Source organism: Marmota flaviventris, chromosome 17, assembly GCF_047511675.1.
Source record: "Marmota flaviventris isolate mMarFla1 chromosome 17, mMarFla1.hap1, whole genome shotgun sequence".
NCBI lineage: Eukaryota > Metazoa > Chordata > Mammalia > Rodentia > Sciuridae > Marmota > Marmota flaviventris.
The window spans coordinates 58,723,172-58,747,824 of NC_092514.1; the positions used below are offsets into that span (position 1 = coordinate 58,723,172).

Below are 24,653 nucleotides of genomic sequence, written 5' to 3' on the forward strand. Positions count from 1 at the left end.
CTGAGCGAGAGTGTCTCTGCCAGGGCACATGTTACAAATTACTGTCAAGGATCAGAGTGGGGGCAGCAGATATGAGAGAGATGGGGTGGCAGGGCCTCCAGGCAAACTGGAGGAGGGTAAGGGTGTTTGCAGGTGTATGTGTGAGTGGGGGTTGGGAGAGGCAGAGAAGGAAGGCTGGGTGCCTGGTGGGCAGATTTAAACAGAATATTTTTCATGATTTTGAAGAGAGAAATCTAAAATACTCTGAGGCTTGGGGAAAATAACATGATCTCCTGGCCTCTCTCCACCCCTAAAAAAAAAAAAAAAAAAAAAAAAAGCCTGTAAAACTGTGTTCAGAGTGAGGAGGGCAGAGGGAGGCTGATAGAGCTTTCAGCCTGAGGAGGGCAGTGTCACACCAAAGGAGGACAGCAAGGATTGTACCTACCCCCAAACCTTGCTACTACCACCCTGATGCTGTTCCTTCCTCCCCACTGACAAGAAGGGTCTTCTGTTAATAAGGGGGTGAGGAGTGGTAGACAATTTTCCAACTGATTCATGTGTTCCATAAATATTGAGCACCTACCTACCATGTGCCTTGGACTATTCCAGTGCTGGAATTCAAGTGGAGAAAGAATAAAGCAAGAAGCCAGGCGCAGTGGTGCATGCCTGTGATCCCAGCAGCTTGGGAGGCTGAGGGAGGAGGCTCAAGAATTCAAAGCCAGTCTTAGCAAAAGCGAGATGCTAAGCAACTCCATGAGACCCTGTCTCTAAATCAAACACAAAAATGGGCTGAGGATGTGGCTTAGTGGTTGAGTACCCCTGAGTTCAATCCCCAGTACCCTCCCCCCCAAAAAATAAAGCAAGAAATAAATACAGTTGGGCAAGGTGGCACATGCCTGTAATCCCAGCCACTTGGGAGGCTGAGGCAGAAGGATTGCAAGTTCAAGGACAGCCTTAGCAATTTAGCAAGATCCTGTCTCAAAAAGATAAAATAAAAAGTCTGGGATTACTTCAGTAGTAGAGCACCCCTGGGTTTAATCCAAGTACCACACACATAAACAGAAAGAGAGAAAAAAAATAGATAAATATGTCAGTGGTGGTCAGTGCTATGGGTGAAAATAAAGGAAAGGAAATAGTGATAGAACACCCGTGGGGGTTGAGAGGAGCTGCCATCTTCAGGAGAATGGTCAGGGAAGGTGTCTTTGATGAGGTGAGCAGAGAGGGATGAATAATTCATGTGACATGGAGATGGTGTTCTGGCAGAAAGAGCAGCCAGTGAGAAGGCCTTCAGGAGCAAATTGTGTGTGTTCCAACAAAAGTAAGGAGGACAGCTGGGTGAAAGGTCCAGGAGAGGAGGTCAGAGAGGTAGGGAAGGGCAGGCAGGTAGGCACAGCTTGCGGCCATGGGTTGAACTTTGGACTTGATGCTAAGTGATGGGGGAAGCCATTGATGAACAGACTTACCTCACAAGGGCTGATATTTGATTTTACCAAAGGGGTAAGTGGTAAATTCTAAGAAGAATAATTTGAACTCCATGCATGAGAAGTTCCAGGACAGGTTTCTAGTTGAGTGACTGTGAACATCTGAGAAAAGATTAAGCCATGATAGTTAACACCAGCCAAACTTCCCCTTCATCGCCACAATTGGATGGCCCCAAACAACTTATATCCAGCAAAGCTTTTGGCATTAGTCCTTAGAGACAAGACAGAAACGTGAGCTGGATCATACAGACTCGGATTGAGACCTGATGGTCTAAATCTCTATGATGGTGTCTCAAAGCTCCACTGTGGCCCTGGGCTGTCTGGCATTGTCATGAGTTCCTTGCATGGAGGCAGAGGAAGCCACTTTTCACCCTGCAGATGGTTGCTGGCTGGGGTGAAGGGGAGAAAGGGGGCGCCATTACAATGGGTGACTGAAGTAGATTCAAGGCAGCCTTGACAGATTGTAAAGTTGGGTTGAAACCAACAAGATGAAATTCACCAAGGAAGAGTGCTAAATCCTGTGTTTTGGTTCCAAAAAAAATGATTACATAAGAATAAGACTGGGAATCTGGTTAGATGGAAATTTCTGTTGAAAGAAATAGAGCTGCTGGTGCACACCTGTAATCCCAGTGACTCAGGAAGCTAAGGAAAGAAGATCACAAGTTCAAGGCCAGATTCAGCAAATTAGCAAGACCTTGTCTCAAAATAAATAAACAGGGCTGAGGTTGTGGCTCAGTCAGAGAGTGCTTGCCTCACATATGTGAGGCACTGGGTTCAATTCTCTGCACTACATATAAATAAACAAATAAAATAAAGGCCCATCAACAACTAAAAAATACATATATATTTAAAAATAAATAAAAAGGGTTAGGGATGTAACTCAGTGGTTGAGTGCTTTTAGATTCAATCCCTAGTAGTGAAGGGGAAAAAAAAAAAGATAAAGAGGAGGAGGAAGAGAAGAAGCAAGGAGGGAGGAGAAGGAAAAAAGAGGAGAAGGATAAATATCCAGTGGACCTAACCAGGAGGGAAGCCTGCTGTCCTTTGGGGAACAAGGTCTTTGCCTTGAGTATCCAGTCCCCTCCTGGGCACCATGTTGTGCTAAAGAGAAGGTGACTAGCCAGTGTCAATCAAGAGAGGGTTTCAGCATCAAGTTAGATGAGGATTTGATGATACAGAGCAGAAGCTGAGTGATGTTGACAGCTGGAAATAATGAACTGAGAGAAAAGAAAGGTTGGCTGGGCCTACTCTTCAAATGTGGGGTGTAATGACTGGCGAAGAAAGAAAAGATCCAGGCTGTCATTCTTGAGGCCAGAGCTAGTGGGACCAACAGATGATTCTCGGAGAAAAAAGCTGGAAGAACTTTCTAGCTAGGGTGTCTACCCTGGAATGGGTCTTATCACCTAAGGGAAGGTGAGCCCCCTCCTTATTCTAGGCCAACCACAGCCCCATTTATTGCACACCTGCTCCTGATAGGTTTGTGCTGGATTCTACATCATCATCTCATTTAATTGTTACAACAACCCTATCAAGTAGATGATTACAATTCCCATGACAAACAATGACTGAGGACCATAACGCTAAATTAACTCTCAATTGACTTAATAAGAGGCTGAGGCTAGATGCGTCCCCAGATCTGAGTAATTCAGAATTTTAGAGAGTCCAACCTGCATAACACTCTGAGTGTCTGAGGAGAGAAGTGGCAGGGAATTCTTAACACCTTTTTGAGACAATCATGACCGTACCCCTTTGAAAGCAAGCAATAACCATTCCAATTTTGCACCAAGTTTCACGAACCCCAAGACTCCCTTAATTGGACTCAACACTCAACACTCCCTGGCTGCTCAGATTCTGGAAGGATGGGGTGGGCAGCAGGCGGGCCGTGTTGAGGTGGCGGGCGGAGCCTGGGCCGCAAGGGGGGCGGTGCCCGCAGGCCCGCGGTACCAGGAGAGGCCTGCAGCGGGCGCTGACGGCAGCTCCGGGCGGAGACAATCGCGCTGAGCGGGCGCCGCAGCCGGAGCGGGAGCCCAAGCGGCGCGGCGCGGCGCGGCGCGGCGCAGAGCTGGGGCTGAGCGGGGCCGGCCGAGATGGGCCAGGCGGGAGCTATGGACCGCTAGGGCCGGGCCGAGCCGAGCCCCGCGATGCCGCCGCCGAGTGGCCCCAGCGTCCTCGCGCGGCTGCTGCCGCTGCTGGGGCTACTGCTCGGCGGCGCCTCCCGGGCTCCCGGCAAGTCGCAGCCGGAGCCCCCCAGTCCGCAGGGTGAGTCTCGATCGGGAGGGGCAGCGATCGCGGGCCTGCGACCCCGGATCCGGTCCCAGCCCGCCAGCCCCTCTTCGCGGTGCTCGTGAATTGGGGTGCATTCTGTTCACTGAATTGGAGTGGGGGGGGGAGCTAAGGGGACCTAGGGTCGGCGCTTTTGGGGGAATGTGATGGGTGGGGGAGAGACTGTCCGGAGCGGGGGTCTCCGGGAGACACAATGCGGAGGGCGCGGGTACCCAGGCTTGGCGCCGCCAACCCCCTCCCGACTTGTTTTTCTCCCTCCTGGTCCTCGAGGCGCTGCTGCCTGAGCCATTGTCTACAGAAGACACCCGCCCAGGGGCGGGCTGGGGCGGGCACTGGTTCCGCAGCCCCCCGCAGGTTCCTCACTTTAGACCCCGGCTGGGTGGGGGCGCTGGCATCGACTGCCACCCTGGGCCCGGACGGGGGCTGGGCGCCTAGAGCTGAGCTTGAAGGGGGGAGGGGAAAAGGGGGAGTGGGTGAGGCTGTGGGCGGGATCGACTGCTCGAATGGGGTTCTTCGCCCAGGGAGCCTGACAGCTTCCAGCCGGCCCCCCAGGTTTAGAATTTGGGGTGCACAAATAAGAGCTGATTTTCCCATGATGAAGGTGAGGCTGCAGTTGGTGGGCTCTGAGAAAAGGAGTACATTGTGATTCTCAACTCAAGGCGCATGGCTGGGCTGTGGTCGCGGAGCCATGCTGAGTGCCAGCTGGGAAGGCAGGTGCCTGGGTCTCCATCCAGCCCGCGTCCTGCCACTCCTGTCCTCTTCCCGCTCCCAGATCACCCCCTCCTCACCTCACCTCTCCTTCCCAATGGAAGAGACCCTCCCAGCGCCTTACCCAGCCAAGGTGGGTGTGTGAGGTGGGGGTGGGGCCGGCTCCTGCAGCGGGAGAGACTAGGACTCCACACCGATGCCTGGGTGCTTCTGTCTCCATCCACCCCAGCCCTGCGCCCACCTCCCAGCCTCCTGCGCCATCACCCCATACTGCACTTGCCTCCTCTGTCTGATGGCCCCATCTCTGCCTGAAACCGTCTTCTCTGCTCCTCAACCCCCACCACCACCTTCAAGAAGCTAGCAGGAAAGGCAGGGTGGGGGTCTGGTTGAGGGAAGTGGGATCCGGATGAAGGGAGGAGGTCGCATTTCCTACTGGAACGAGGCAGGGCTGAAGCTGAGAAGCAGACATTGTATGGAATGTTAGGCTTTGAGGAATGGGGAAGGATCTCCTTCTGCCTCAGTCTCCCCTGATTTCCCAGGAAGGACAGGAGGCTTTGCCAGGTAGAAGGAGTTCCTAGTTTCTTAGAAAGTCCCTCTGTCAAGGCCCTACGCCCCAGGGGAGAGAGCCCAGGGAATTGGAAATAGAGACTAGCTAGGGGGTTCTCAGGCAGCTGGCTGGGAGCCCAGGTTGAGGGAAGGGAATCTGCTCCACATCTGCCCCACCCCCAGCTTGGCACTGATATCTCCTCAGGCTTTACCTGCCCACCCCTATTTTGTGTCCCCAGTCCCCTCACCTCTTCTGAGACTCTTGAGCCCTTGAGCCCAAGGCATTCCTTCAAGTGACCATTTTTAAGGCTGCTGGGTCCCTTATTCCCAGCTGCTCTGTCCAGCTGCTCCCAGCCAGGATAGTAGCCAGGCCCTTCTAGCTTCTCAGAATTCCTACTGTGTGTTGGGGGAGACCAGAGTGGGCTGAGTGTGTGCCCCACCCTACAGGGTTGTGTTCTGGCCTGGGAGGGAAGAGGGAGGTGGGCTCTGGTGAACAGCTGGATGGGATGCCACCAGCAGGCGTGGTCCTGGCCCTGGACTGGAAGCCTGAGATAAAACACCTGTCACTGTTGAGTGTCAGGCTCCACGTGTAAGGCCTTCCTGAAGGGAAGCCGATAGGGTAGATGGGCTGTGGATCCAAGAGCCTGCCTGAGAATCCATGGGAAAACTCGGGTCCCATCATGCCAGTGGAGTTTAGGATCTCTGCAGGCCAGCCCAGCCTGGCTATTCTGGGACTTGGGGCAGAGGCAGCCCTGGAAACCAGAAGAAGGTCTTTCCATCCCAGTTCCCTGCCTATCAGTTTTCTTTGAGTCTGGTGGGCCCTCCAGATTGCCTTCCCCTTGCTAGGGCCCCAGCTCCCTGCCTGATCTCCTGGGAGGAATGAGGGCGTTGCCATGGTGACTGACTGTCACTGACCAGCTATAGACATGAAGGGGAGGGGTCAGGAGATACTTGTTCAGGCTTAGGGGTTAGAGTGTATCCCTAAATTTGAAGGAAAAGAGACTTGTGCAAAGGTTTCTGGGAAGGAGGGGAATGATGGGAATGTCCAATTCCTTAGTGTCCCCTTCTCAATTTTTCTTCTTTGAGAACTCAAATTCCAACCCAGCTTTCATCCTCCCTTTCTTTTTTTTCTTTTTGGTATTGGGGAGTGAATCCAGGGGCACTTAACTATTGAGCCATATCCCCAGCCTTCTTTTGTATTTTATTTAGAGACAGGGCCTCACTGAGTTACTTAGGACCTCCCTAAGTTGCTGAGGCTGGCTTTGAAAACGCAATCCTCCTGCCTCGGCCTCCTGAGACACTGGGATTACAGGTGTGGGCCACCACACTGGCCCCCATCCTCCCTTTCAAACTTGACCTCATCTATCTCTATCTATAGGCCCCTCCTCCTTGAATTCATCCTTTCTCAGCACTCATTTCCCTTCCTGTCCTCAATAGGGTCAAATAGCTAAGAATTTATGTCCTAGTGATGACTACCAGGTTTGGATCCCAGATTTCTCAACTGTAGTCTATATATCTAAACTCTTTGAGTCTCAGTTTAGCTGTAAAATGGGGAAAGGGCATATTTTATCAAATTTAACACATCATTGACTGTAAGATGCATCATTATTTTTCACTGGGTACTTGCCTGTAATCCCAGCAACTTTAGAGCCTGAAGCAGGAGAATCACAAGTTCCAGGCCTACTCCAGTAACTCAGCAAGACAATTTCTCAAAATAAAATGTTAAAATGACAGGGAGATATAGCTCAGTGGCAGAGCAATACTGGGTTCAATTCCCAGTACTGGAAAAAAAAAAAAGAAAGAAAGAAAAAATGCTGTCAATTTTAATGATGACATCATCAATCACAGATAAACCTCAAGTTCAGAAATATTAAAATGTGAAAGGCTGCATGGGTTAGACTTGATGAAATACAGTAATAGCACCACCTACTTCCCAGACTTCATTTAGGCTTAAATAATAGCACTCCATACTTGCTGGCTATGGCTCAGTGTACTTCTTGCCTGGTGTGCAAGGGAAGCCCTGAGTTCCATCCCCAGCACTAAAAAAGTAAATAAACACTGGCTTTTATTATAATACGGGTCTGGCATCAGCCCCGTATTCCCCCATAACCAGCAGCCCATTCCTTTGATTTTTTTTTTTTAATATTTATTTATTTTTTAGTTTTCGGTGGACACAAATCCTCATTTTATTTGTATGTGGTGCTGAGGATCGAACCCAGCACCTCGCGCATGCCAGGCAAGTGCGCTACCGCTTGAGCCACATCCCCAGCCCATTCCTTTGATCTTGAGGCTTCCCCTAGTTCTCATCCTCCCTCTCGGCTCCTCACTCCCCTCACCCCATCTTGCCCACAGAGATCCTGATCAAGGTGCAGGTGTATGTGAGCGGGGAGCTGGTGCCCCTGGCCCGGGCCTCCGTGGATGTGTTTGGGAACCGGACCTTGCTGGCTGCCGGCACCACAGACTCAGAGGGCGTGGCCACATTACCTCTCAGTTACCGCTTGGGCACCTGGGTACTGGTCACTGCTGCCCGCCCTGGCTTCCTCACCAACTCTGTGCCCTGGCGTGTTGACAAGCTGCCCTGTGAGTGGAGGGGCAGGTGGAGTTGGGAGGGGGGCAGCAGCTGATCCTCCATCAGCCCCTTCCCAAAATAGTCCTCAGGGGTGGAGGGGACAGGCTTTCCAGCAGCTGCTCCCTGGGCTGGGGTATGCAGAATGGGGTGAGGGAGGATGAAACCACTGGGATTTGGGTGTGTGGGGGTGCCTGGAAGGGGGTGTGTGTTTTTCTGGAGCTCACGGGCCACCCCTCTTGCAGTGTATGCATCTGTCAGCCTCTACCTGCTCCCCGAGCGGCCAGCCACCCTCATCCTCTATGAGGACCTTGTGCACATCCTCCTAGGCTCTCCTGGTAAGCCCCACCCTTCCATCCCACACCAACTCCACTTCTTTCCCCCTGATCTGTGTGCAAAAAATATCTCCTTGAACACATATTAGCTGGGTGCACTTGGGCAAGTCACCCAAGCCTCTCTAAGCCATTCTTTGTTCATGTGTAATATGTGGAAACATAATGTCTTAATCAAATTGAGGCAAGGAGTAAGTAACATCAATTGTGCTGAATCCAGTGACTCAAGCCTGTAATCCCAGTGACTTTGGAGGCTGAAGCAGGAGAATAATAAGTTCAAGGCCTGCCTCAGCCTGGTGAGACCCTGTTTCAAAATAAAAATTAAAAAGGGCTGGTGATATAGCTCAGTGGTAGAGCACACCTGGATTCAATCCCTAGTACCAAATAAATAAATACATTAAGTATGCAAAAAAAAAAAAAAAAAAACCACAGAAGGTATTCAATAAATGTTTATAGTCTGTTGGGGCTTCTCGTGGTTTCTATTCTCTCTCTACTCCTACTTCCCTGCCACCTTTATTATCATGTATTTTTGCACTTACTGGGTGTCTGGCTGTGAGGAGGCCATGAGAGGGTCCTTCCACAGGTATTGACCACCGATCAAGTGCAAGGCCTGGAGCTATCCTGAAGTGGTCCTTGTCTACCCACAGGCTTTCAATCTCACTCACTTAAATACTTCAGCATCTGCACTGTGCCAGGCATGGTGGCTGGTGCAGGGGCACAATGGTAAGAAAGAACATTAAAAAGTCACAGACTTAAGTCCCTGCCTTAAAAAGTCACAGACAAGTAGAAAGACAAACCTCATTACAAACCTTGGAATGGTTGCAGAACTAATAGGGCAGTGGAGAGAGGCAGCTGGATTCAGAGAAGGCCCTAACCTGCATAGAGCCAAGTGGACTAGAGCACTCGGTGGAGGAAGCAGTGGGACTCTGGGCTCAGGAGTAGAAAGCAAGGAGAGATGCTTGCTGAGTGTAAGACCTGGCCAAGTCATCAGGGTGATGTGGCAGAAGGGGACAGTGAGGGTTTGGAAAAGGTTCTGGCCTGGCCATGCTGAGGGTAGATTCCATCTAGCTACCACTAGAGAGCAACCGTGGGTTTGGGAGTGGGAGAAGACCCTCCCCAGTTAAAATTCTTAGCTTGCACCCTTGTTGGCAAATTACTCTTGGCTATCGTATTCACTCTGACCTTGCACCAGAGGCTTCTAAATGTCCCCTGGAGGTTTCTAAAATGCCAGATGGACGTTGCTGCCCAGAGCTACAGCTCTCCCATAGTGCTCACTGCTTTTAGCAGAAGCCCAGACCCTTCCCAGAGCTGGCAGCACCCACCAGGACAGGCAGCCACTGCCTCAGGCTGCAGAGCTTTCTCCTACCAGTCCTCCTGGAAGTCCTTTCCCACTTTTCTGGCAGAGTCTCACTTGTCCTGCAAGACTCCATTCCATGCCTTCCCAGTGCTGGGCTGGTCAGACGCCCCCAGCAGTTAATAAAGAGGCAGGATGGAGTGGGGGTGAGAGGGTGGGTCCTGGTGCCAGAGCTGAGGCATCATTCTGGGATCATGGATGGTGACTTAGAGTAAGTTATCAAACTTCTGCCTCCATTGCGTATCTATGAAATAGAATTGATAATAAAGGCAACCTATCTCAGGGGCTGTTATGCTAATTACAGGGATTACTATAGTATCCAGCTTAGAACAGTGCCCAGTATATTTTAAAGCTTAATAAATGTTATCTATAACCATACAGTATTGGAATTCTGTTTATGTCTATTCCCTTCACCCCAACAGACACACACACACACACACACCTGTCTAATGAAGTAGCTACTATCTGTGTCTATTTAAATTGAAATAACCAAAATTAAAAATTCCTCAACTCCTTACAAATTAAAAATAGATCCACTTCCTCAGTTACATTAACCACATTTCAAATGCTTAATAGCCATATGCGTCTAGTGGGTATAGTAATGGTCATCATCATCATTCATCATGGTAGAAAGTTCCAGTGGTACCTAAAGGGCAGTACCACACTAGACTGTGAACCTGAAGGCAGGGAAGCTGGCCACATTTATCTTTGCATTCCAGGAACTGGCCTGGTACCTGCCATACAGGAGACATTAATTCCCTGAGGACATCATTTTAAATGTCATCATTTTATTGGTTTATAAGGAAACAGTGTTTCAAGGACAGCAAGTAACTTGCCGAGGGTCACATAGACAGGATTGGAGGTTTCAGGTCCACATCTCTTCCAGGTTAACATTTGGACTGCCCAATTCTCTCCAAGTCATCCCTGGCCTTCCCAATTGGCCCGACCCCACGGCCCCCTTCTTAGATATTTGCTTTTTGCCCTGGTCCCTGGCTAGGCCACTGCAGTCCCTCTCTCCATCCAGGAGCCCGATCCCAGCCCTGGGTGCAGTTCCAGCGCCGGGCTGCCCGCCTGCCTGTCAGCTCCACCTACAGCCAGCTCTGGGCCTCGCTCACACCTGCCAGCACCCAGCAGGAAATGCGGGCTTTCCCTGCCTTCCTGGGCACCGAGGCCTCCAGCTCAGGTATGCTAGGTACCTGGTATAGCAGGGACTCCCTCCCCTCCCCAGGAGTTAGACCTCAGCCCTGTGTCCTCTTCCCTCAGGCAATGGCTCCTGGTTGGAGCTGATGCCCCTGGCTGCTGTGAGTGTGCACCTGCTGACAGGCAATGGGACAGAGGTACCGCTCTCAGGTCCCATTCACCTGTCCCTGCCAGTGCCCTCAGAGCCTCGTGCCCTGGCTGTGGGCACCAGCATACCAGCTTGGAGGTTTGACCCCAAGAGTGGTAAGTGTCTCAGGGAGCTTCAGGTGCTGGAGTTTGGGGAAGGAAAATTGGACTTAGGTGGCGGTTGGTGGAGGGACATTGAGTTTGATGAGACCATGCCTCTCCCAGGACTGTGGGTACGCAATGGCACTGGTGTGATCAGGAAGGAAGGCCGGCAGCTCTACTGGACCTTCATCTCCCCCCAGTTGGGGTACTGGGTGGCTGCTATGGCCTCCCCCACGGCTGGTGAGAGTGGTGGGGCATTGGGGCAGGGGACAGTGGTGGAAGGGAAGGATGGAAGAGTGGACATTTTATGAAAGGCAGAAAGGGCATCCACACCTGAACACTAAGCCCCTGTCTGGCACAGGGCTGGTCACTATCACGTCAGGCATCCAGGACATTGGCACCTACCATACCATCTTCCTGCTCACCATCCTGGCAGCCCTGGCCCTGCTGGTGCTCATTCTGCTGTGTCTGCTCATCTATTATTGCCGGTGAGTGTATGGGGGACCTCCACCTCCTTTTATCTGAGGCCTGCTGTATGCCTGGTCTTGTGCTGGGCACTGGGGGCCCAAAGATGCACCAACAATTCTGATCCTTGCAGTGCCATCAGGAAAGGACTGCATGTGCAAAAGTAAAGACCAGAAAGTCTAGCAGCTTAAGAGGAGTGGGGGGACAAGTGGTAGGATCTGCAGGCCAGACCCCTCTAGAGACAATCTGCTCTGCGGCTGCTCCTACCAACCCAGCTCTTATATCCAGGGTACTCCAGGCACACTCCTAGTTGGCTTAGGTGCCCTTCCAGGGTCTTAGAATGTAGTTTCCCAGATGGACCTCAGCTGCTGGATGGCCTCCCACTGCACCCTTAACCCTTCCACAACCTCTCTGAGGCCCTTTCCTGCCGACCCCCCATCTCTCCTGAACGCACCAGGCGCGAGCCCCAGTCCTCCAACTATATTCACCCCTCGGTCTGCAACAGCATGGTTTAGGCAGCCACTCTGGCCCTCACCCTCGGTCTTTCCTGAGGGTCACAGTCTCCCTCTCCAGGAGGCGATGCTTGAAGCCAAGGCAACAGCACCGCAAGCTGCAGCTCTCCGGACCTTCTGACGGTAACAAACGAGACCAGGCCACCTCGATGTCCCAGCTCCACCTCATCTGTGGAGGACCCCTGGAGCCCGCCTCGTCGGGGGACCCCGAGGCCCCACCTCCAGGACCCCTGCACTCGGCCTTCTCTAGCTCCAGGGACTTGGCCGCTTCCCGAGACGACTTCTTCCGTGCCAAGCCGCGCTCCGCCAGCCGCCCCGCCGCGGAGCCTCCGGGTGCCCGCGGGGGTGAGGGTGTCGGGCTCAAGGGCGCCCGCTCCGTCGAGGGGCCTGGCGGACTGGAGCCCGGCCTGGAGGAGTACCGGCGGGGGCCCACGGGGGCCGCCGCCTTCCTGCACGAGCCGCCCTCGCCGCCGCCGCCTTTCGACCATTACCTGGGCCACAAGGGGGCAGCCGAAAGCAAGACCCCCGACTTCCTGCTCTCGCAGTCGGTGGACCAGCTGGCGCGGCCGCCGTCCCTCAGCCAGGCGGGGCAGCTCATTTTCTGTGGCTCCATCGACCATCTTAAGGACAATGTCTACCGCAACGTCATGCCCACCCTGGTGATCCCTGCACACTACGTGCGCCTCGGCGGCGAGGCTGGGGCCACAGGAGTGGGCGATGAGCCCGCCCCGCCAGAGGGTTCAGCCTCCGGCCCAGCGCGCCCTTTTCCCCAGCCCGACCCCCAGCGCCCGCTGATGCAGGGCCACTCGGGCGCTGGGGGCGAGGGCGGCGGTGGTGGCAGCGGCGAGGGCTGGGGGGGCGGGCGCTCGGCGCCCGTCAGCGGCTCCGTCACTATCCCGGTGCTGTTCAACGAGTCCACCATGGCGCAGCTCAACGGGGAGCTGCAGGCGCTGACCGAGAAGAAGCTGCTGGAACTGGGCGTGAAGCCTCATCCACGCGCCTGGTTCGTGTCCCTGGATGGGCGCTCCAACTCACAGGTGCGCCACTCCTACATCGACCTGCAGGCGGGAGGCGGGGGCCGCAGCACCGACGCCAGCCTGGACTCCGGCGTAGACGTGCACGAAGCGCGGCCCGCGCGCCGGCGACCCCCGCGGGAGGAGCGGGAGCGCGCCCCGCCCGCCGCCCCGCCGCCGCCCCCCGCACCCCCGCGCCTGGCGCTCAGCGAGGACACGGAGCCCAGCAGCAGCGAGAGCCGCACTGGCCTCTGCTCCCCGGAGGACAACTCGCTGACGCCGCTGCTGGACGAGGTGGCGGCTCCCGAGGGCCGGGCGGCCACCGTGCCCCGAGGTCGGGGCCGCAGCCGTGGGGACAGTTCCCGCAGCAGCGCCAGCGAGCTGCGACGAGACTCGCTCACCAGCCCGGAGGACGAGCTGGGGGCAGAAGTGGGCGACGAGACCGGTGACAAGAAGAGCCCCTGGCAGCGGCGGGAGGAGCGGCCGCTAATGGTGTTCAACGTCAAGTAGCGCCGCCTCCGGGCCTGCCCCAGCCGCTCCCGCCCCACCGGGTCCCCAGGCTGCGCGCCCCGGGGAGCTGCTGGGGCACTCACTCTTAGCCCGGAAGGGTGCCCAGGGGCCTGCGGAGCCGGCCGTGGTATGTGCTGGGTAATGTTTTGGGAAGGGACCCAGGCTTTGCCTCCAAGCCTAGGGAGGTGGGAAGGGTCAGGCCTCCCATTGGGAGGGGCTGGGGAGGAGGGCTGGGGGGGGAAGCAGTGCCTGTATAAACGTGGTTGTACATAGAAAGCTCTATGGAGAGCAGGAGGGGCGACCTGGCCTTGGCTGCTAGTGTGAGGGCTGGGAAGGGAGGGGCATTCTGTGTACCCCTGGGTTGGGAGAGGGTGCTGCTTGCTGACTAGCCTCTGGGTTACATGTTACAGGGCTGGTGGCTGGGGCAGCCCTGGGGACTGGGGGGTAATGTGATGGGGCCGCTGTGGGCAAGAGCAAATATAAAACTGGTGAGGTTAAGGCCTTGTGTGACTTTTTATGGGGGAGGGGGAATGCTGGTCCTGGAGGAGCACCCCTGTTCAGGGGTCCCCTAGGGAGGGCAGGCAGGGTGGCCAAATCAGACACTGTTAAGAAAGTGTACAAACTTTATTGGAGGCGTATGCACCTGGGTACACACACACACACACACACACACACACTCACACACAAAAGCACACATACACCTGTGGATAGGGGAGAGCACCTGGCCACAGAGTCCACAGAAATTGGGATAGAGGATGGCAGTTTGTAACGTGGCATTTGCCACAGCTCCTTTCTGATAGGAAGACTAGATTGAGGCCCCACCTCCCATGGTGATGAGGAAACTGAGAATGGGGGGGGGCGGGGCAGGGAGAATTTGAAGGGAAGAGGTGCTGGGAAGGCCTGAGCAGGTACCCTCTGAGTGGGGTCTCAAGGGCTGTGGTGTGTCTCCAGTCCTCAGCCCCTCTTCACAGCAGCTGTCTCGGGGATGGGCCCCTTAAAGGGGTATCCCAGCGAGGGGTGTCCCAGCGCTGGGTGTTCCTGCGCAAACACTTGGTTCCCTTAGCCCCACAGTGGAAGCCAGCGGGACAACAGTGACGACGATCAGCACAGCAGACACCCTGGATGGTCAGAGGAGGATGAGAGAGTTGGACAAAACAGAACCTAGCCTTCACCCATATCTAGCCCCAGGGTCAGGGGTGGCACTGACCTGGCGATAGGGACAGCAGGCCCAGCTCCCTCGTTTATATGGGCAGCAGGTCTGGTTATCATGACAGAAGCGTCCTCCTCCACAGGCCACATCCCTCACATCCACAGTAGAGCCGAGGGCCAGGCGGGCAGCAGGGTAGGAAGAATCCACTTCCTTCTCACAGGTTCTGGCCTTCACGTTGCAGGTATACCCCGCTGGGCAGCAATGCTGGCGATCCTCACAGCACACAGCCTGGGTGACAAAATGGCATCACACTGCTGTGGTTCCCCCCACCCCACTGGACTTAGCATCCTCATCCTATAACAGGCAGGTGGGCACTCACGTGGGGCAACTGGCAGCAGGCCCAACCCCCACTTAGGCTTGGGCAACAGGTCTGCCCCACGGGACAGCTGGTGTGCTGGTCACAGCCGATGTCTCTTGAGTGGGACAGAGAAGCCTGGCGTGTAGGCACCTTCTCCAGTCCAGCTATTATCTTATTCCCCCATTGGCACTGTCCCTCGGCTGTACATGTGTAGCCCTCGGGGCAGCAGTGCAGATGGTCTAAGCAGCAGACAGCCTGGGTTATGGGCAGAAAAAGATATTATAGGAAGCAGCTCTGCAGGGCCCACCTCTCCTGCTCATAGCTCCTACAGCTGGAGACAAATCACAAAGTTGGGTGCCACTGTGGGCTCGGCAGGGTATAGAAGAGCAAGTAACAGGATTCTGGTCACCCACCTGCCCAGACCATGATGCTGTCCCCCCAGTGCTCTCCCCTACCCATGAACCTTGCTGTCCCCCTACCCATGCACCTCTGGGATAGGACAGCAGCCCCACTCCCCAGAAGAAAGTCTGCAGCAGGTATTGGAGGAGGGACAGCTGGTGAAGTTATCACAGGGAACATCAGTCTTCAAGGATGGTGGGTCTGGCAGGCTGAGATGGGCTGGGACCTTCTCCATCCAGGGCACTTGGAGGGTCCCCTGTTCACATGTTCCCTTCTCTGTGTAACACTTAAAGCCTGCTGGGCAGCAATGTATGTGGTCCTCACAGCATACAGCCTAGGGTGGATGGAGAAGGGCCAGTGGGCACAGGAGTCTAGCCAGCTGCCATCTCTGTTCAACCCAGCCCACCCACTGCTCCCAAGTACCTGTGTAAAAGGGCAGCAGCCCCAAGCCCCTGACTGGAGGCGGCAGCAGGTATAGCCATCTGGGCAGCTCACCTCCATGTCACACTTCACCTCCTGCACTGTGAAGTAGGCAGAGAACAAATCAGCAGTGGCACTAGGGACCCTCAGGGTGCACCACACTTTGCGGGCTCCACATCTAGAAGCAGATGTTAAGGATGGAGGGTACAGTTTATGCCACCCCACAGTGAACCAAAGGCAAGGCCAGTGTGGAGGAAAGGGGGCTACAGCTGCCTGGTCCCTCTCTGCGTCCATCAGCACTGACCCCCACTTCTGTTCCTAGAATAACTTAGAGGAGAGCCCTCATAGTGCAGATGGAATGGGGTCTATGATTTGCCTCTGGTACCTGTGTGTGCTGGCATCTTGGTCAGAAGGTCCATAGCATTCTCTTTGGAGAGGCACTTACTCTGGATCAGGTCACACACAGTGTCCTGGGGGCAGCAGTGCAGATGGTCAGAGCAGCAGATGGCCTGGGTGGGGACAGGGGTAAGTCTAGTGACTGACTTCTAGTCTCAGGGGAGCACAAGTATTCAGGCTGACAGCTGGCACTGCTCCAATTCCCCACTAGGGGGCAGCACAAGTCCTGAGTCAGCCAGGCTCTCATCACCAGTCAACCAGCCTCAGCCCCTGGAGCCCCTGTAAAGCACTGTCCAGGCCAGTTGGCCATGGGCACACAGCCAAGCTGGCTCTAGCCCCTTACTCACATTGGGCACTGGACAGCAGCCATACTTCCCACTGGGCAGCTCACAGCAGGTAGAATCATCAGGGCATTGGGACTGTGCATCAGGGCACAAAATAGAGTTGGGCAAAGCTGCTAGAAGAAGAGCAAGGTATGAGAAGGGAAACGAGGGTGAAGGAGAACTTTTTCCCAGCTGCCCGCAATCCCAGTCCTATGCTCTCCCACCTCCTCACCTTCCCCCTTAGTCCTTTTCGCAGGGATCTTCTTTGCCAGGGGGTGGGTGCCTGTGGGTGTGATGCAGCGAGTATGAACCAGGTCACAGGATGCACCATGAGGACAGCAGTGTACTCTGTCTTCGCAGCAAGAAGCCTGAGAAGAGATGGTCCTGATTCCATCTTTTTCCCTCAATCCCCGCCCCTAGCTCTGCCCCCACCACCTTCCATTCACCTCCATCTCTCCAAACCTGTACCTGGGGCATTGGGCAGCATCCCCAGGAGCCATCAAGCATAATGCAGCACGTGGAGGACTCAGGGCATTCGAACTGGCTACCAGGGCACTGGACAGCACCCAAGAGGTTGTTATCTGTGGACAAGATGATCCAGGATTCTACCAATCCAGTTGGTGAAGGTATTCCCCCATCACTCAAGAAGCCGGTGGCACCAGGGCCTGCAGGCCCAGCTACAGGGGACCTCGGGATTGGCACTGGAGTTCTAATGATCTCCCAGGATCCCCTAGCCCACTTCTCAGACAAGCCAGTCCCTGCCTCAGAAAGATGACTGGGAGCAGAGAATCTACTAAAAGTTAGTTGGCATTAACTCAGTCCAGTGGGACCCAACCCCACAATGCTAGGAATCCTGCATTTTCTCCTGTCCCCTCCTAGAGCTGCCCCTCTGTCCAGAGCACAGGTTTGCTTAATACAAATACCACACAAATAAGGACACAAGGGCAGGAATCAGGGCCACCCAGCTGGCTGGGCTTCTGGGCACACCAGGATAATGTTGCCCACCACCTGCCCTCTATCAGCACCCCTGCCATACCTGGTCTTCGGAAACAGGATTGCCCATCAGCACTGCAGTGGAAGCCCCAGGGGCAGCAGTGGCTGCCATCCCCACATGACACAGCCTATGAGACACAGAGAAGCTTGCATGGGCAAGGTCCTTTATCTGGGGACAGGAAGGTACAGGAAAAGTAAATGCAGATCTAAACCCCTCCTTGGAGCCAGTGACACACTCACCTTGGGGAAAGGGCAGCAACTGGAAGTGCCTGTGATGGTGATGATGCAGGAGTAGCCAGCAGGGCAGTGGGCATGGGTCTGGCAGGTGCTGCTTAGAGGCCTGCTCAATGTTGTAGGCCATTTTTCCTGGAAAAAGAGGGGAGGGGATAAATCAAAGGACCTGGGCCTAGCCTCCTTCTCCAGCCAATCCAGGATCACCCTTGGGAAAATCTAGGCTACCAACTCTTGCCTGGCTTAAAGGGCACTCACTGGAACAGGACTGCAGCAGCTGTAGCTGGCTCCTCCTGGGTCCAGGCAGCAGGCTATAGGACAGAACTGACCATCTGGGCACTGTGTTCCAGCCACCAGCCCTGCTACTAATGTGACCCAGCTCACCAGGATCCACATGGTCTGCCTGCAAAATACCAAGGAGTGTTTGGCACCCAACTTAATTAAGCCCATACCATCTTCAATTCTGAGGCCATTCACCATTCCCCAAGCCAAGGTCCAATGCTGAGACTTGCTGAGCTTCTCCTGTTCAAGCAGGAAGAAAGATGTAACTTGAGAGCTTCCTACATGTGTCTTATATGGGTGTCACACATACACCAGCGCATGCCTATCATGAGCACGTGTCTATATGAGCTCCATGTTGACGTGAGCGTATGTATGGATCTCTTTCCCCAGCCATGGACTGACACCTGAGTCTCTATGGGTGTGTTGATTCAGGCTTATGAAAGTCAGGAAGGTGTGTGGTTTTTGTGGCTCTCTCCTCTTGCTAGGGTAAATCAGGGCTCCCCTTCTTCAGCCAACCCCTCCAGCTGCCTTCTTGCCTAAGGTCTGCTCCACCTGCACCTGGTTAGAGTGGAACAGTTACATGATCACTTGGGAAACCACAGGGTTGAGAAAGTTGTGAAAAAGGAAGTATGGTGGCCAGTGGAGTCTGGACTGCCTTCCCAGAGGACAGTCACCAACTGCCCATAACTGTCCCCTCTCCACTCAGGTAAGAGGCTGAATCAGCCTTTGAGACAACTGTGCTTTGAGCCCCCACCACCACCATGGCCCTTTTGAACTCCCCAAACACATTCCAACCCCCACCCTGGAAGCAAAACTCAGTTGCATTTGTAAAGACCTTGCCTGCTCATGGGCTGCCCATCTGAGTCAGCAGGAGGAACTGAGCCTTCAGTCTCTGGGGCAGCAGCCTCTCACTTCCCTAACAAGTCTTCCCCCAATTGGCTCAACCAGCTCCATGGGGCAGTGGAGTGATGTTACCCTGCCTAGGGGAGCAAAATGTCCTGAGACCCTCTAGGAAGCCAGTCACAGCTATCTTCATTTCTTTGCAACAACCATCCAAAATAGTGATGATTACCTTCACTTTTCTTTCTTTAAAAAAAAAAAATTTTTCTTTAGTTGTAGGTGGACACAATACCCCTATTTAATTTTTATGTGGTGCTGAGGATTGAACCCAGTGCCCCATGCATGCCAGGCAAGCACTTCTCCCCTGAGCCACAACCCCAGCCCCTTACCTTCACTTTTCAATGGAGGAAACTGAAACTCAATGATGCTAAGTAACAAATCCGTGCCATGTAACATGTCATGGTGATAACAGGCTTTGAGGGCTCCAGAGCATTTGAGACATGGGTTAATATCACAAGTGGCACCCCTAATACTACCTAGGACTGAAACCCAAGCCCCAGGGGGAATAAAAATCTGAGGTACTAGCAGAGCCAAAGGGACAGAAGTGTTTCTTGGGCAAGTGGACCAGGCAGGACAGAATGGGGAGGTGGGATACAGGAATTGCCCTGGAAATCACTCTTGGGTCTTATTTCTAGAATTGCCATGGACGGATAGTGCAGGCCTCAGAAGTTGCTCCCTGTTTGTGTGCCTCAATTCCCAACGTCTATGTGTGGACACAGGGCAGAGGTGGAGGCAGGAAATCCCACCCAGCCACTCAAACTCAACATCCCTAAAAGGTCATCTCTGGGCCAAATCAGGATGCAGAAGGCTAGTCCTTTCACCCTCTCTCCTTGCCCCACAGGTCTCAGGCAAAGCATCTACAGACAGCCCCACCTGCTCCTTGGACGTCTAATCTCAACCTTCAGGATACTGTCACTATGCGCTGGCCGGAAGGGATGCCAATCTGCAGAAGTGAATCTGGCACCCTAGTGACTGATCTGTATTTTCCTTCCTTTTTATCCGGAGGTTAGGGAATATAGTGTATTACTTTAAACGAGTACACACAAAAAAACTTACATGCTCGCCACACAAAACCAGGGACTGCGAAGGGAGGCCCAATACCCTTTAGGATTCCAGCGGCGGCCTCTCTGACTCCCACTCCACACAGCTAAATCAGCCAGAGGACAGGCGCCTCATCAAACCCCTAACTCCGTAATCTTCCACTAGGTGGCACCCCCCAACTTCCAGTGCCAAGGGGAGTGAAATTTCCCAAAAGGTGAGCCAACTCAGCTGCTAAGGGGTAGGAAAAAGTGGCGGGGAGAGGCGGAAGTTGGCTTGTTTCAGCACCCAAGAGAGGAAGTAAGGCAGACGCAACCCATGAGTTCAATCCCCACTCCCGAGACCCACTTCCAGCCCCTCGCAGCTCCGGGATCGGAGGCGGGTCTACCCACTTCTAGCCGCCGCCGGGGACCACCCACCATCATCAGAAGGGAAAAGAGCCGGCACCTGCTGTAAAGGGTGGAGCTGGCTCAAAGAGGGGCTGCTCCTTGCTTTGAGGGAAAGGGCTGCAGCTTCCCGGCATTTGGGGGAAAGAAAGAGCCCCCTTCTAATGGGGATCTCTGCAATTACCCTCCACCCCCAAAAAAAGAAAAACCCAGAAATCCCCAAAAGAGTTTCTATGAGCGGGTCTACTCTTGTTTCCGGGATGAGATTTCTGAGGAACCCCAAGCGCACACTCCTTAGCCAGACCTCTGGTGTGAGCAGGGGAGAGGTCTTCGCCGCCGCCCTCCTACCTGCGTCGGGGTCCGCGCACTCTGGGTAGCCCCGGCGGGTCAGCTCACGGACTACGGCCCGTCTTGCGTGATGACCCGCCCATCTCAGTTTCCATTGGCCAGGAATGAGGGCTGCCACGTTCCCATTGGTTATCTCTCGACGTAGAGGCGGGGCCATCCTAGAATGCTGTTTCTTTTCTACTCAATTCACTCTCCTCCCCCTTTCCTCTCCTTCCTCACACCCCATTTCTAGGGATCATGTGATTGTAGAATCATATGACACATGGCCCGCCTCGGCTGGGCAGCCTCTGCTCGCTTCGCCGCCTTTTCTCCTCCTGCAGGCGCTTAAGAGAGTTTTTGTTAGAGACGGTCATCGCGTGTCTAGGGACATTGACAACCAAAAGGGCTGTCTCTGAAGGGATTCCTTCAGGGTCATTAACAGGATATTTGCTTCTGGATCGCGGATATTTGTTCATTTGCTCCCTGTTCCATTCAACAAACTTTGATTAAATGCTAGGTAGCCCCGTGACGAAGGAAGTTGAGGAATAGTTGTGAAGACAAAGATAAACAGCCCCCTGGCCTTTCTTCCCCAAGGGAGAAGGTTGGCTGAAGGCGGGGAAGAAAGATTTAAGTCCACCTTGGGAGCGCCACGATCAGCTGAGTCTTGGAGGACTTTAAATGGAAGTGGGGTTTGGGATGGAGAAGTGGTTAGACTTGGGTGGGTGGGTGGGGGTGTCGGGAAGAGATTAGGAAACCAGATGGGAAGGGCAACCTTGGGCAGAATTTGAATGCCGCGTTCAAGGCAAGGGGCTTGAGGAGCTGTGAGTGCCTGGCACAGAGCTGGTCTGGGGGTTGGGGGATGTTCAAGTAGCTTCTAGTTTCAGCTTATTCTCTGCCTTCTAGGAATTGAAATGGTGGGTGAAGGGAGAAAATTTACCAGGCAGTGCAGATTAGCCTGGACAGGAGCCAGATTGCTCAGTGCCAAAGGGCCTGGGCCAGGCAGAGATGGGTGATGGGAGATGGGCCAGGGAAAGCTTGATGCTGGGTCTTGGAGGAAGGGCAGTTATTGCTTTCGCAGAGTGAAAGGAAAGCTCTGCAGGCTGAACAAAGAGCTTGAGCTGAGAGCCAGGCTGGGGTAGGGGGACAAATAGCCAAATTCAGGTGAAGTGGGACTTTGACAAGGAAGGAGTGGCAGAGTTGTGGAATTGTGTGGCGGGTTTCTTAGCTGAAAACTATAGAGGGCCCAGAAAATGGATAATATTCCTGCTAAGGATATAGAACAATTCTTTACCCTTTTGATATATTTGTCTAGATTTCCTTCTTGTGCATCCCAAAGCCAAGGAATATATCTTCTGCTTCCACTGAAACACACACACACACACACACACACACACACACACACACACATGCTTTTCATTCTATTTTTCATGAAATGGTAGAATGCAAATCAATAAATGAACCTATTAATCACAACTACATAGAAGCAGGAAAAAACAGAATTCTAAAGCCACTGAAAAAACATCAAGAGTCTAATCTTCGGGGCTGGGGTTGTGGCTCAGAGGTAGTGCGCTCGCCTAGCATGCGTGAGGCACTGGGTTCGATCCTCAGCACCACATAAATATAAAATAAAGATATTGTGTCCACCTACAATTAAAAAATAAATTTAAAAAAAAGAGTCTAATCTTCAAAGCAATGATTCTCAAATAGGACAGTTTTGCCCACCAGGGACATTTGGCAGTGTCTGGAGACATTCTGGATTGTCACCACTTGGAAGTGAGGGATGCTGGCAACTGATGTGGCAGAGGTCAAGGATCCTATCAAATATCCTACAACCCCACACAACAAAGAATCATCCTGTCCAGCATGTGGATAGTGCTGAGGTTGAAAAGCCTTATTCTAGAGAATCACAAATTTCCTCCTTGAAAGAGCCAAAGTTTTCCTCAATCAGAGCTTCTCATGTATTTATTTACATAATAATGAAATCCCCCACAAAACCACACCACAGTTTGGGGATTAAACCCTGGGTTTGACACTTTAGACAGTGCTCTAACTGAGCTATGTCCTCAGCCTTTTTTATTTTTTTGAGACAGGATCTTGCTAAATTGCCCTGACTGGCCTGTATCACTCCAATTACAGGTATATAGTACCATGCCCAGCTTATTTCATACACCTTTAACAAATGCTGTTTTCTGATTTCCCAGCAACCATAGATTATTGAAATATCAAGGCAGGGGCTGGGATTGTGGCTCAGTGGTAGAGCACTTGCCTAGCACATGGAGGCCCTGGGTTCAATCCTCAGCACCACATAAAAATAAATAAATAAAATGAAGATATTGTGTTCAGTTACAACCAAAAAATAAATATTAAAAAAAAAGAAATATCAAGGCAGGCCTGGGGTGTAATTCAGTGGTACAGGGCTTGCCTAGCACATAATGCCCTGAGCTCAATCCTTAGCACAAGTATGTCCACTTTGCAGTATGTCTCCATCTTCCCCCTTTCTGAGGGAAGATCAGAAGATTTAGTTTAGGGGCTGGGGATGTGGCTCAAGCGGTAGCGCGCTCGCCTGGCATGCGTGCGGCCGGGGTTCGATCCTCAGCACCACATACAAACAAAGATGTTGTGTCCGCCGAGAACTAAAAAATAAATATTAAAAAAATTCTCTAAAAAAAAAAAAAGAAGATTTAGTTTATAAATGTTGTTTCCTTGAGTTTAGCAAACATTGGAAGCGTTCAGTGGGGAAAATTGCAAAAATCAGATTGAATAACATAGAAGTCTTGCATCTTAGAAATGTTGATTATGGGGGCAAAGAGTCATGATTGATACTTTAAGGCCATCAGTCTTAAAGGACAGTAATTAACAATTGAGGTATTAGCTTCAAGCATTCAGAAGTTTGAAACATGCACTTACTCTGATTACTGTGGTAAGGATGTGTGGAAAAGATTTACTAAAGATTTGTCAAATGGAGGCAATGGAGAATCACAGCCTTTTGGGACAGGAGTCCCCTCTGCTTCTCCTTTGCTAGCAAAGTAATAGACCTTCTTTTTCCTTTTTCTCAAAAAAAAAAAAAAAGAAGAAGAAGGCACTTCAGTGAGAGAGTACAGGGGAACATACCATGGAACTGTGGAACATCTTCCACAGTCCCCAAGAATACCTCCAGCATCCTTACACTGTTCCAATCAGGAACCTCTTCCACTGCTTTTTGCTTTCAAAGATGGAGAATCCTTTTGTGAACAAGGAGACTGAAGAGAAGCAAACTTCCAGGACCATAAGAGTGTAACATCAAGGGGCAGGTCCCTATTTGTCCCTTCCCTGGGGCCTCCCCAGTTTTCTTTGGCCAGTCTTGTGGTTTCCAGGATGCTTCCATCTTTCCTGGCACAGTCCCACCTGGGCTAGCCTGAGCCTTAGTACCTCAACCTTTGCTCCTTTCACATTTGCTCATGAGGAAATGAATCACTGCCTGAAATCCCCACAAACATACTCTTTCCTCCATATCTACTACCCAAGTTCCCTGGTCCTTGGACAAACCAGTGCTGCCTGTCTGCGACCTCTAGATGCCCTGCAACCCCGTCAGTTCTCCTTTCTGTCTACTGTTGCGCAGGACCTTGGCTGCTGCAAGGGGCTTAGATTGCAACCACCTCTAACTAGGGCACTGCCTCACCTCTAACCCGAATGTCCTGGCCTTCTGTCTGGCTCCAAGGTGGGCACTGTATTTGCTTTGACTTCAGTGTGGAGAGGGCAGTCCTGGGTGGCCAGAGGTAGGGAGGGCTGAGCATGGAGCCAGCCTCTGTCCTTTGGGGGTTTTAAATCTTCTTACTTCCCTTCTCCCCTCTGCCCCTTTCTTCTCCTCCCATACCCTTCTCTTTCCTCTCTTCTCTCTCTTTTTTTCTTGTTTTGTTTGTTTGTTGGAAATCCATAATTCAGTATAAATGCACCAAAAAGGCTTTTTGATATGCCTATGCCCCTCCCTGATTAATCCTATCCCTCTGCCTTCCACAGGGACTCCTGTTGTCAGTTTGGTGATAGAGTGTCTTTTCCAGTTCTCTGACATCTATTTGCATCCACAGAAAAAGTTGGGTTTGGGTTTTTTCCATTAAATATAAGTGAAGCAATACGATACATAAGGTTCTATAATTTGGTGGGGTGGTAGTACTGGGCCTCCCACATGCTAAGCCAGAACTCTACCACATACATCCCCAGCCCATTTAATTTAATAAATTAGTTTATTAGTGGTACTGGACATTGAAACCAGGGGTGCTTTACCACTGAGCTACATTCA

The 24,653-nt window shown here is 52.8% G+C and overlaps 2 protein-coding genes across 5 annotated transcripts; one reads left to right on the forward strand and one right to left on the reverse strand.

The window, feature by feature from the left end:
* Positions 1 to 3,533: 3,533 nt before the first annotated feature.
* Fam171a2 (family with sequence similarity 171 member A2) lies at positions 3,534 to 13,672 on the forward strand. The gene is made up of 8 exons (XM_027947060.3): positions 3,534 to 3,716; positions 7,347 to 7,574; positions 7,806 to 7,898; positions 10,271 to 10,429; positions 10,510 to 10,689; positions 10,798 to 10,914; positions 11,036 to 11,162; positions 11,713 to 13,672. The coding sequence occupies exons 1-8, from the start codon at positions 3,599 to 3,601 to the stop codon at positions 13,172 to 13,174; spliced, it is 2,484 nt and encodes an 827-aa protein (XP_027802861.1). The 5' UTR covers positions 3,534 to 3,598; the 3' UTR covers positions 13,175 to 13,672.
* A 107-nt stretch (positions 13,673 to 13,779) lies between these two features.
* Grn (granulin precursor) lies at positions 13,780 to 20,485 on the reverse strand. 4 transcript variants are annotated; one of them, XM_027947062.2, is made up of 13 exons: positions 20,399 to 20,485; positions 17,703 to 17,847; positions 17,454 to 17,579; positions 17,257 to 17,341; positions 16,689 to 16,801; positions 16,453 to 16,588; positions 16,245 to 16,354; positions 15,887 to 16,010; positions 15,505 to 15,602; positions 15,170 to 15,415; positions 14,704 to 14,937; positions 14,382 to 14,612; positions 13,780 to 14,292 (listed from the first exon to the last, which is right to left on the reverse strand). In XM_027947062.2, exons 2-13 carry the CDS (start codon positions 17,838 to 17,840, stop codon positions 14,140 to 14,142), a joined length of 1,794 nt encoding a protein of 597 aa, XP_027802863.2. In that variant the 5' UTR covers positions 17,841 to 17,847; positions 20,399 to 20,485; the 3' UTR covers positions 13,780 to 14,139. The 4 variants fall into 4 exon arrangements, with proteins under 4 accessions (XP_027802863.2, XP_027802864.2, XP_027802862.2 ...); XM_027947063.2 differs by lacking the exon at positions 20,399 to 20,485 and adding an exon at positions 20,355 to 20,379; XM_027947061.2 differs by lacking the exon at positions 20,399 to 20,485 and having other exon boundaries at positions 16,245 to 16,351.
* Between the last annotated feature and the right edge of the window lie 4,168 nt (positions 20,486 to 24,653).

Coding starts and splice junctions, on each gene's coding strand:
- Fam171a2 (XM_027947060.3), top strand. CDS start 3,599: ATGCCGCCGCCGAGTGGCCCCAGCGTCCTCGCGCGGCTGCTGCCGCTG. Junction 10,430..10,509: donor CACCGAGGCCTCCAGCTCAG/GTATGCTAGGTA, acceptor CTCTTCCCTCAG/GCAATGGCTCCTGGTTGGAG. Junction 10,690..10,797: donor GAGGTTTGACCCCAAGAGTG/GTAAGTGTCTCA, acceptor TGCCTCTCCCAG/GACTGTGGGTACGCAATGGC.
- Grn (XM_027947062.2), bottom strand. CDS start 17,840: ATGTGGATCCTGGTGAGCTGGGTCACATTAGTAGCAGGGCTGGTGGCT. Junction 15,416..15,504: donor GCTGCTGCCCTTTTACACAG/GTACTTGGGAGC, acceptor CATCCACCCTAG/GCTGTATGCTGTGAGGACCA. Junction 14,613..14,703: donor CCTGCTGCCAGTTGCCCCAC/GTGAGTGCCCAC, acceptor TTTGTCACCCAG/GCTGTGTGCTGTGAGGATCG.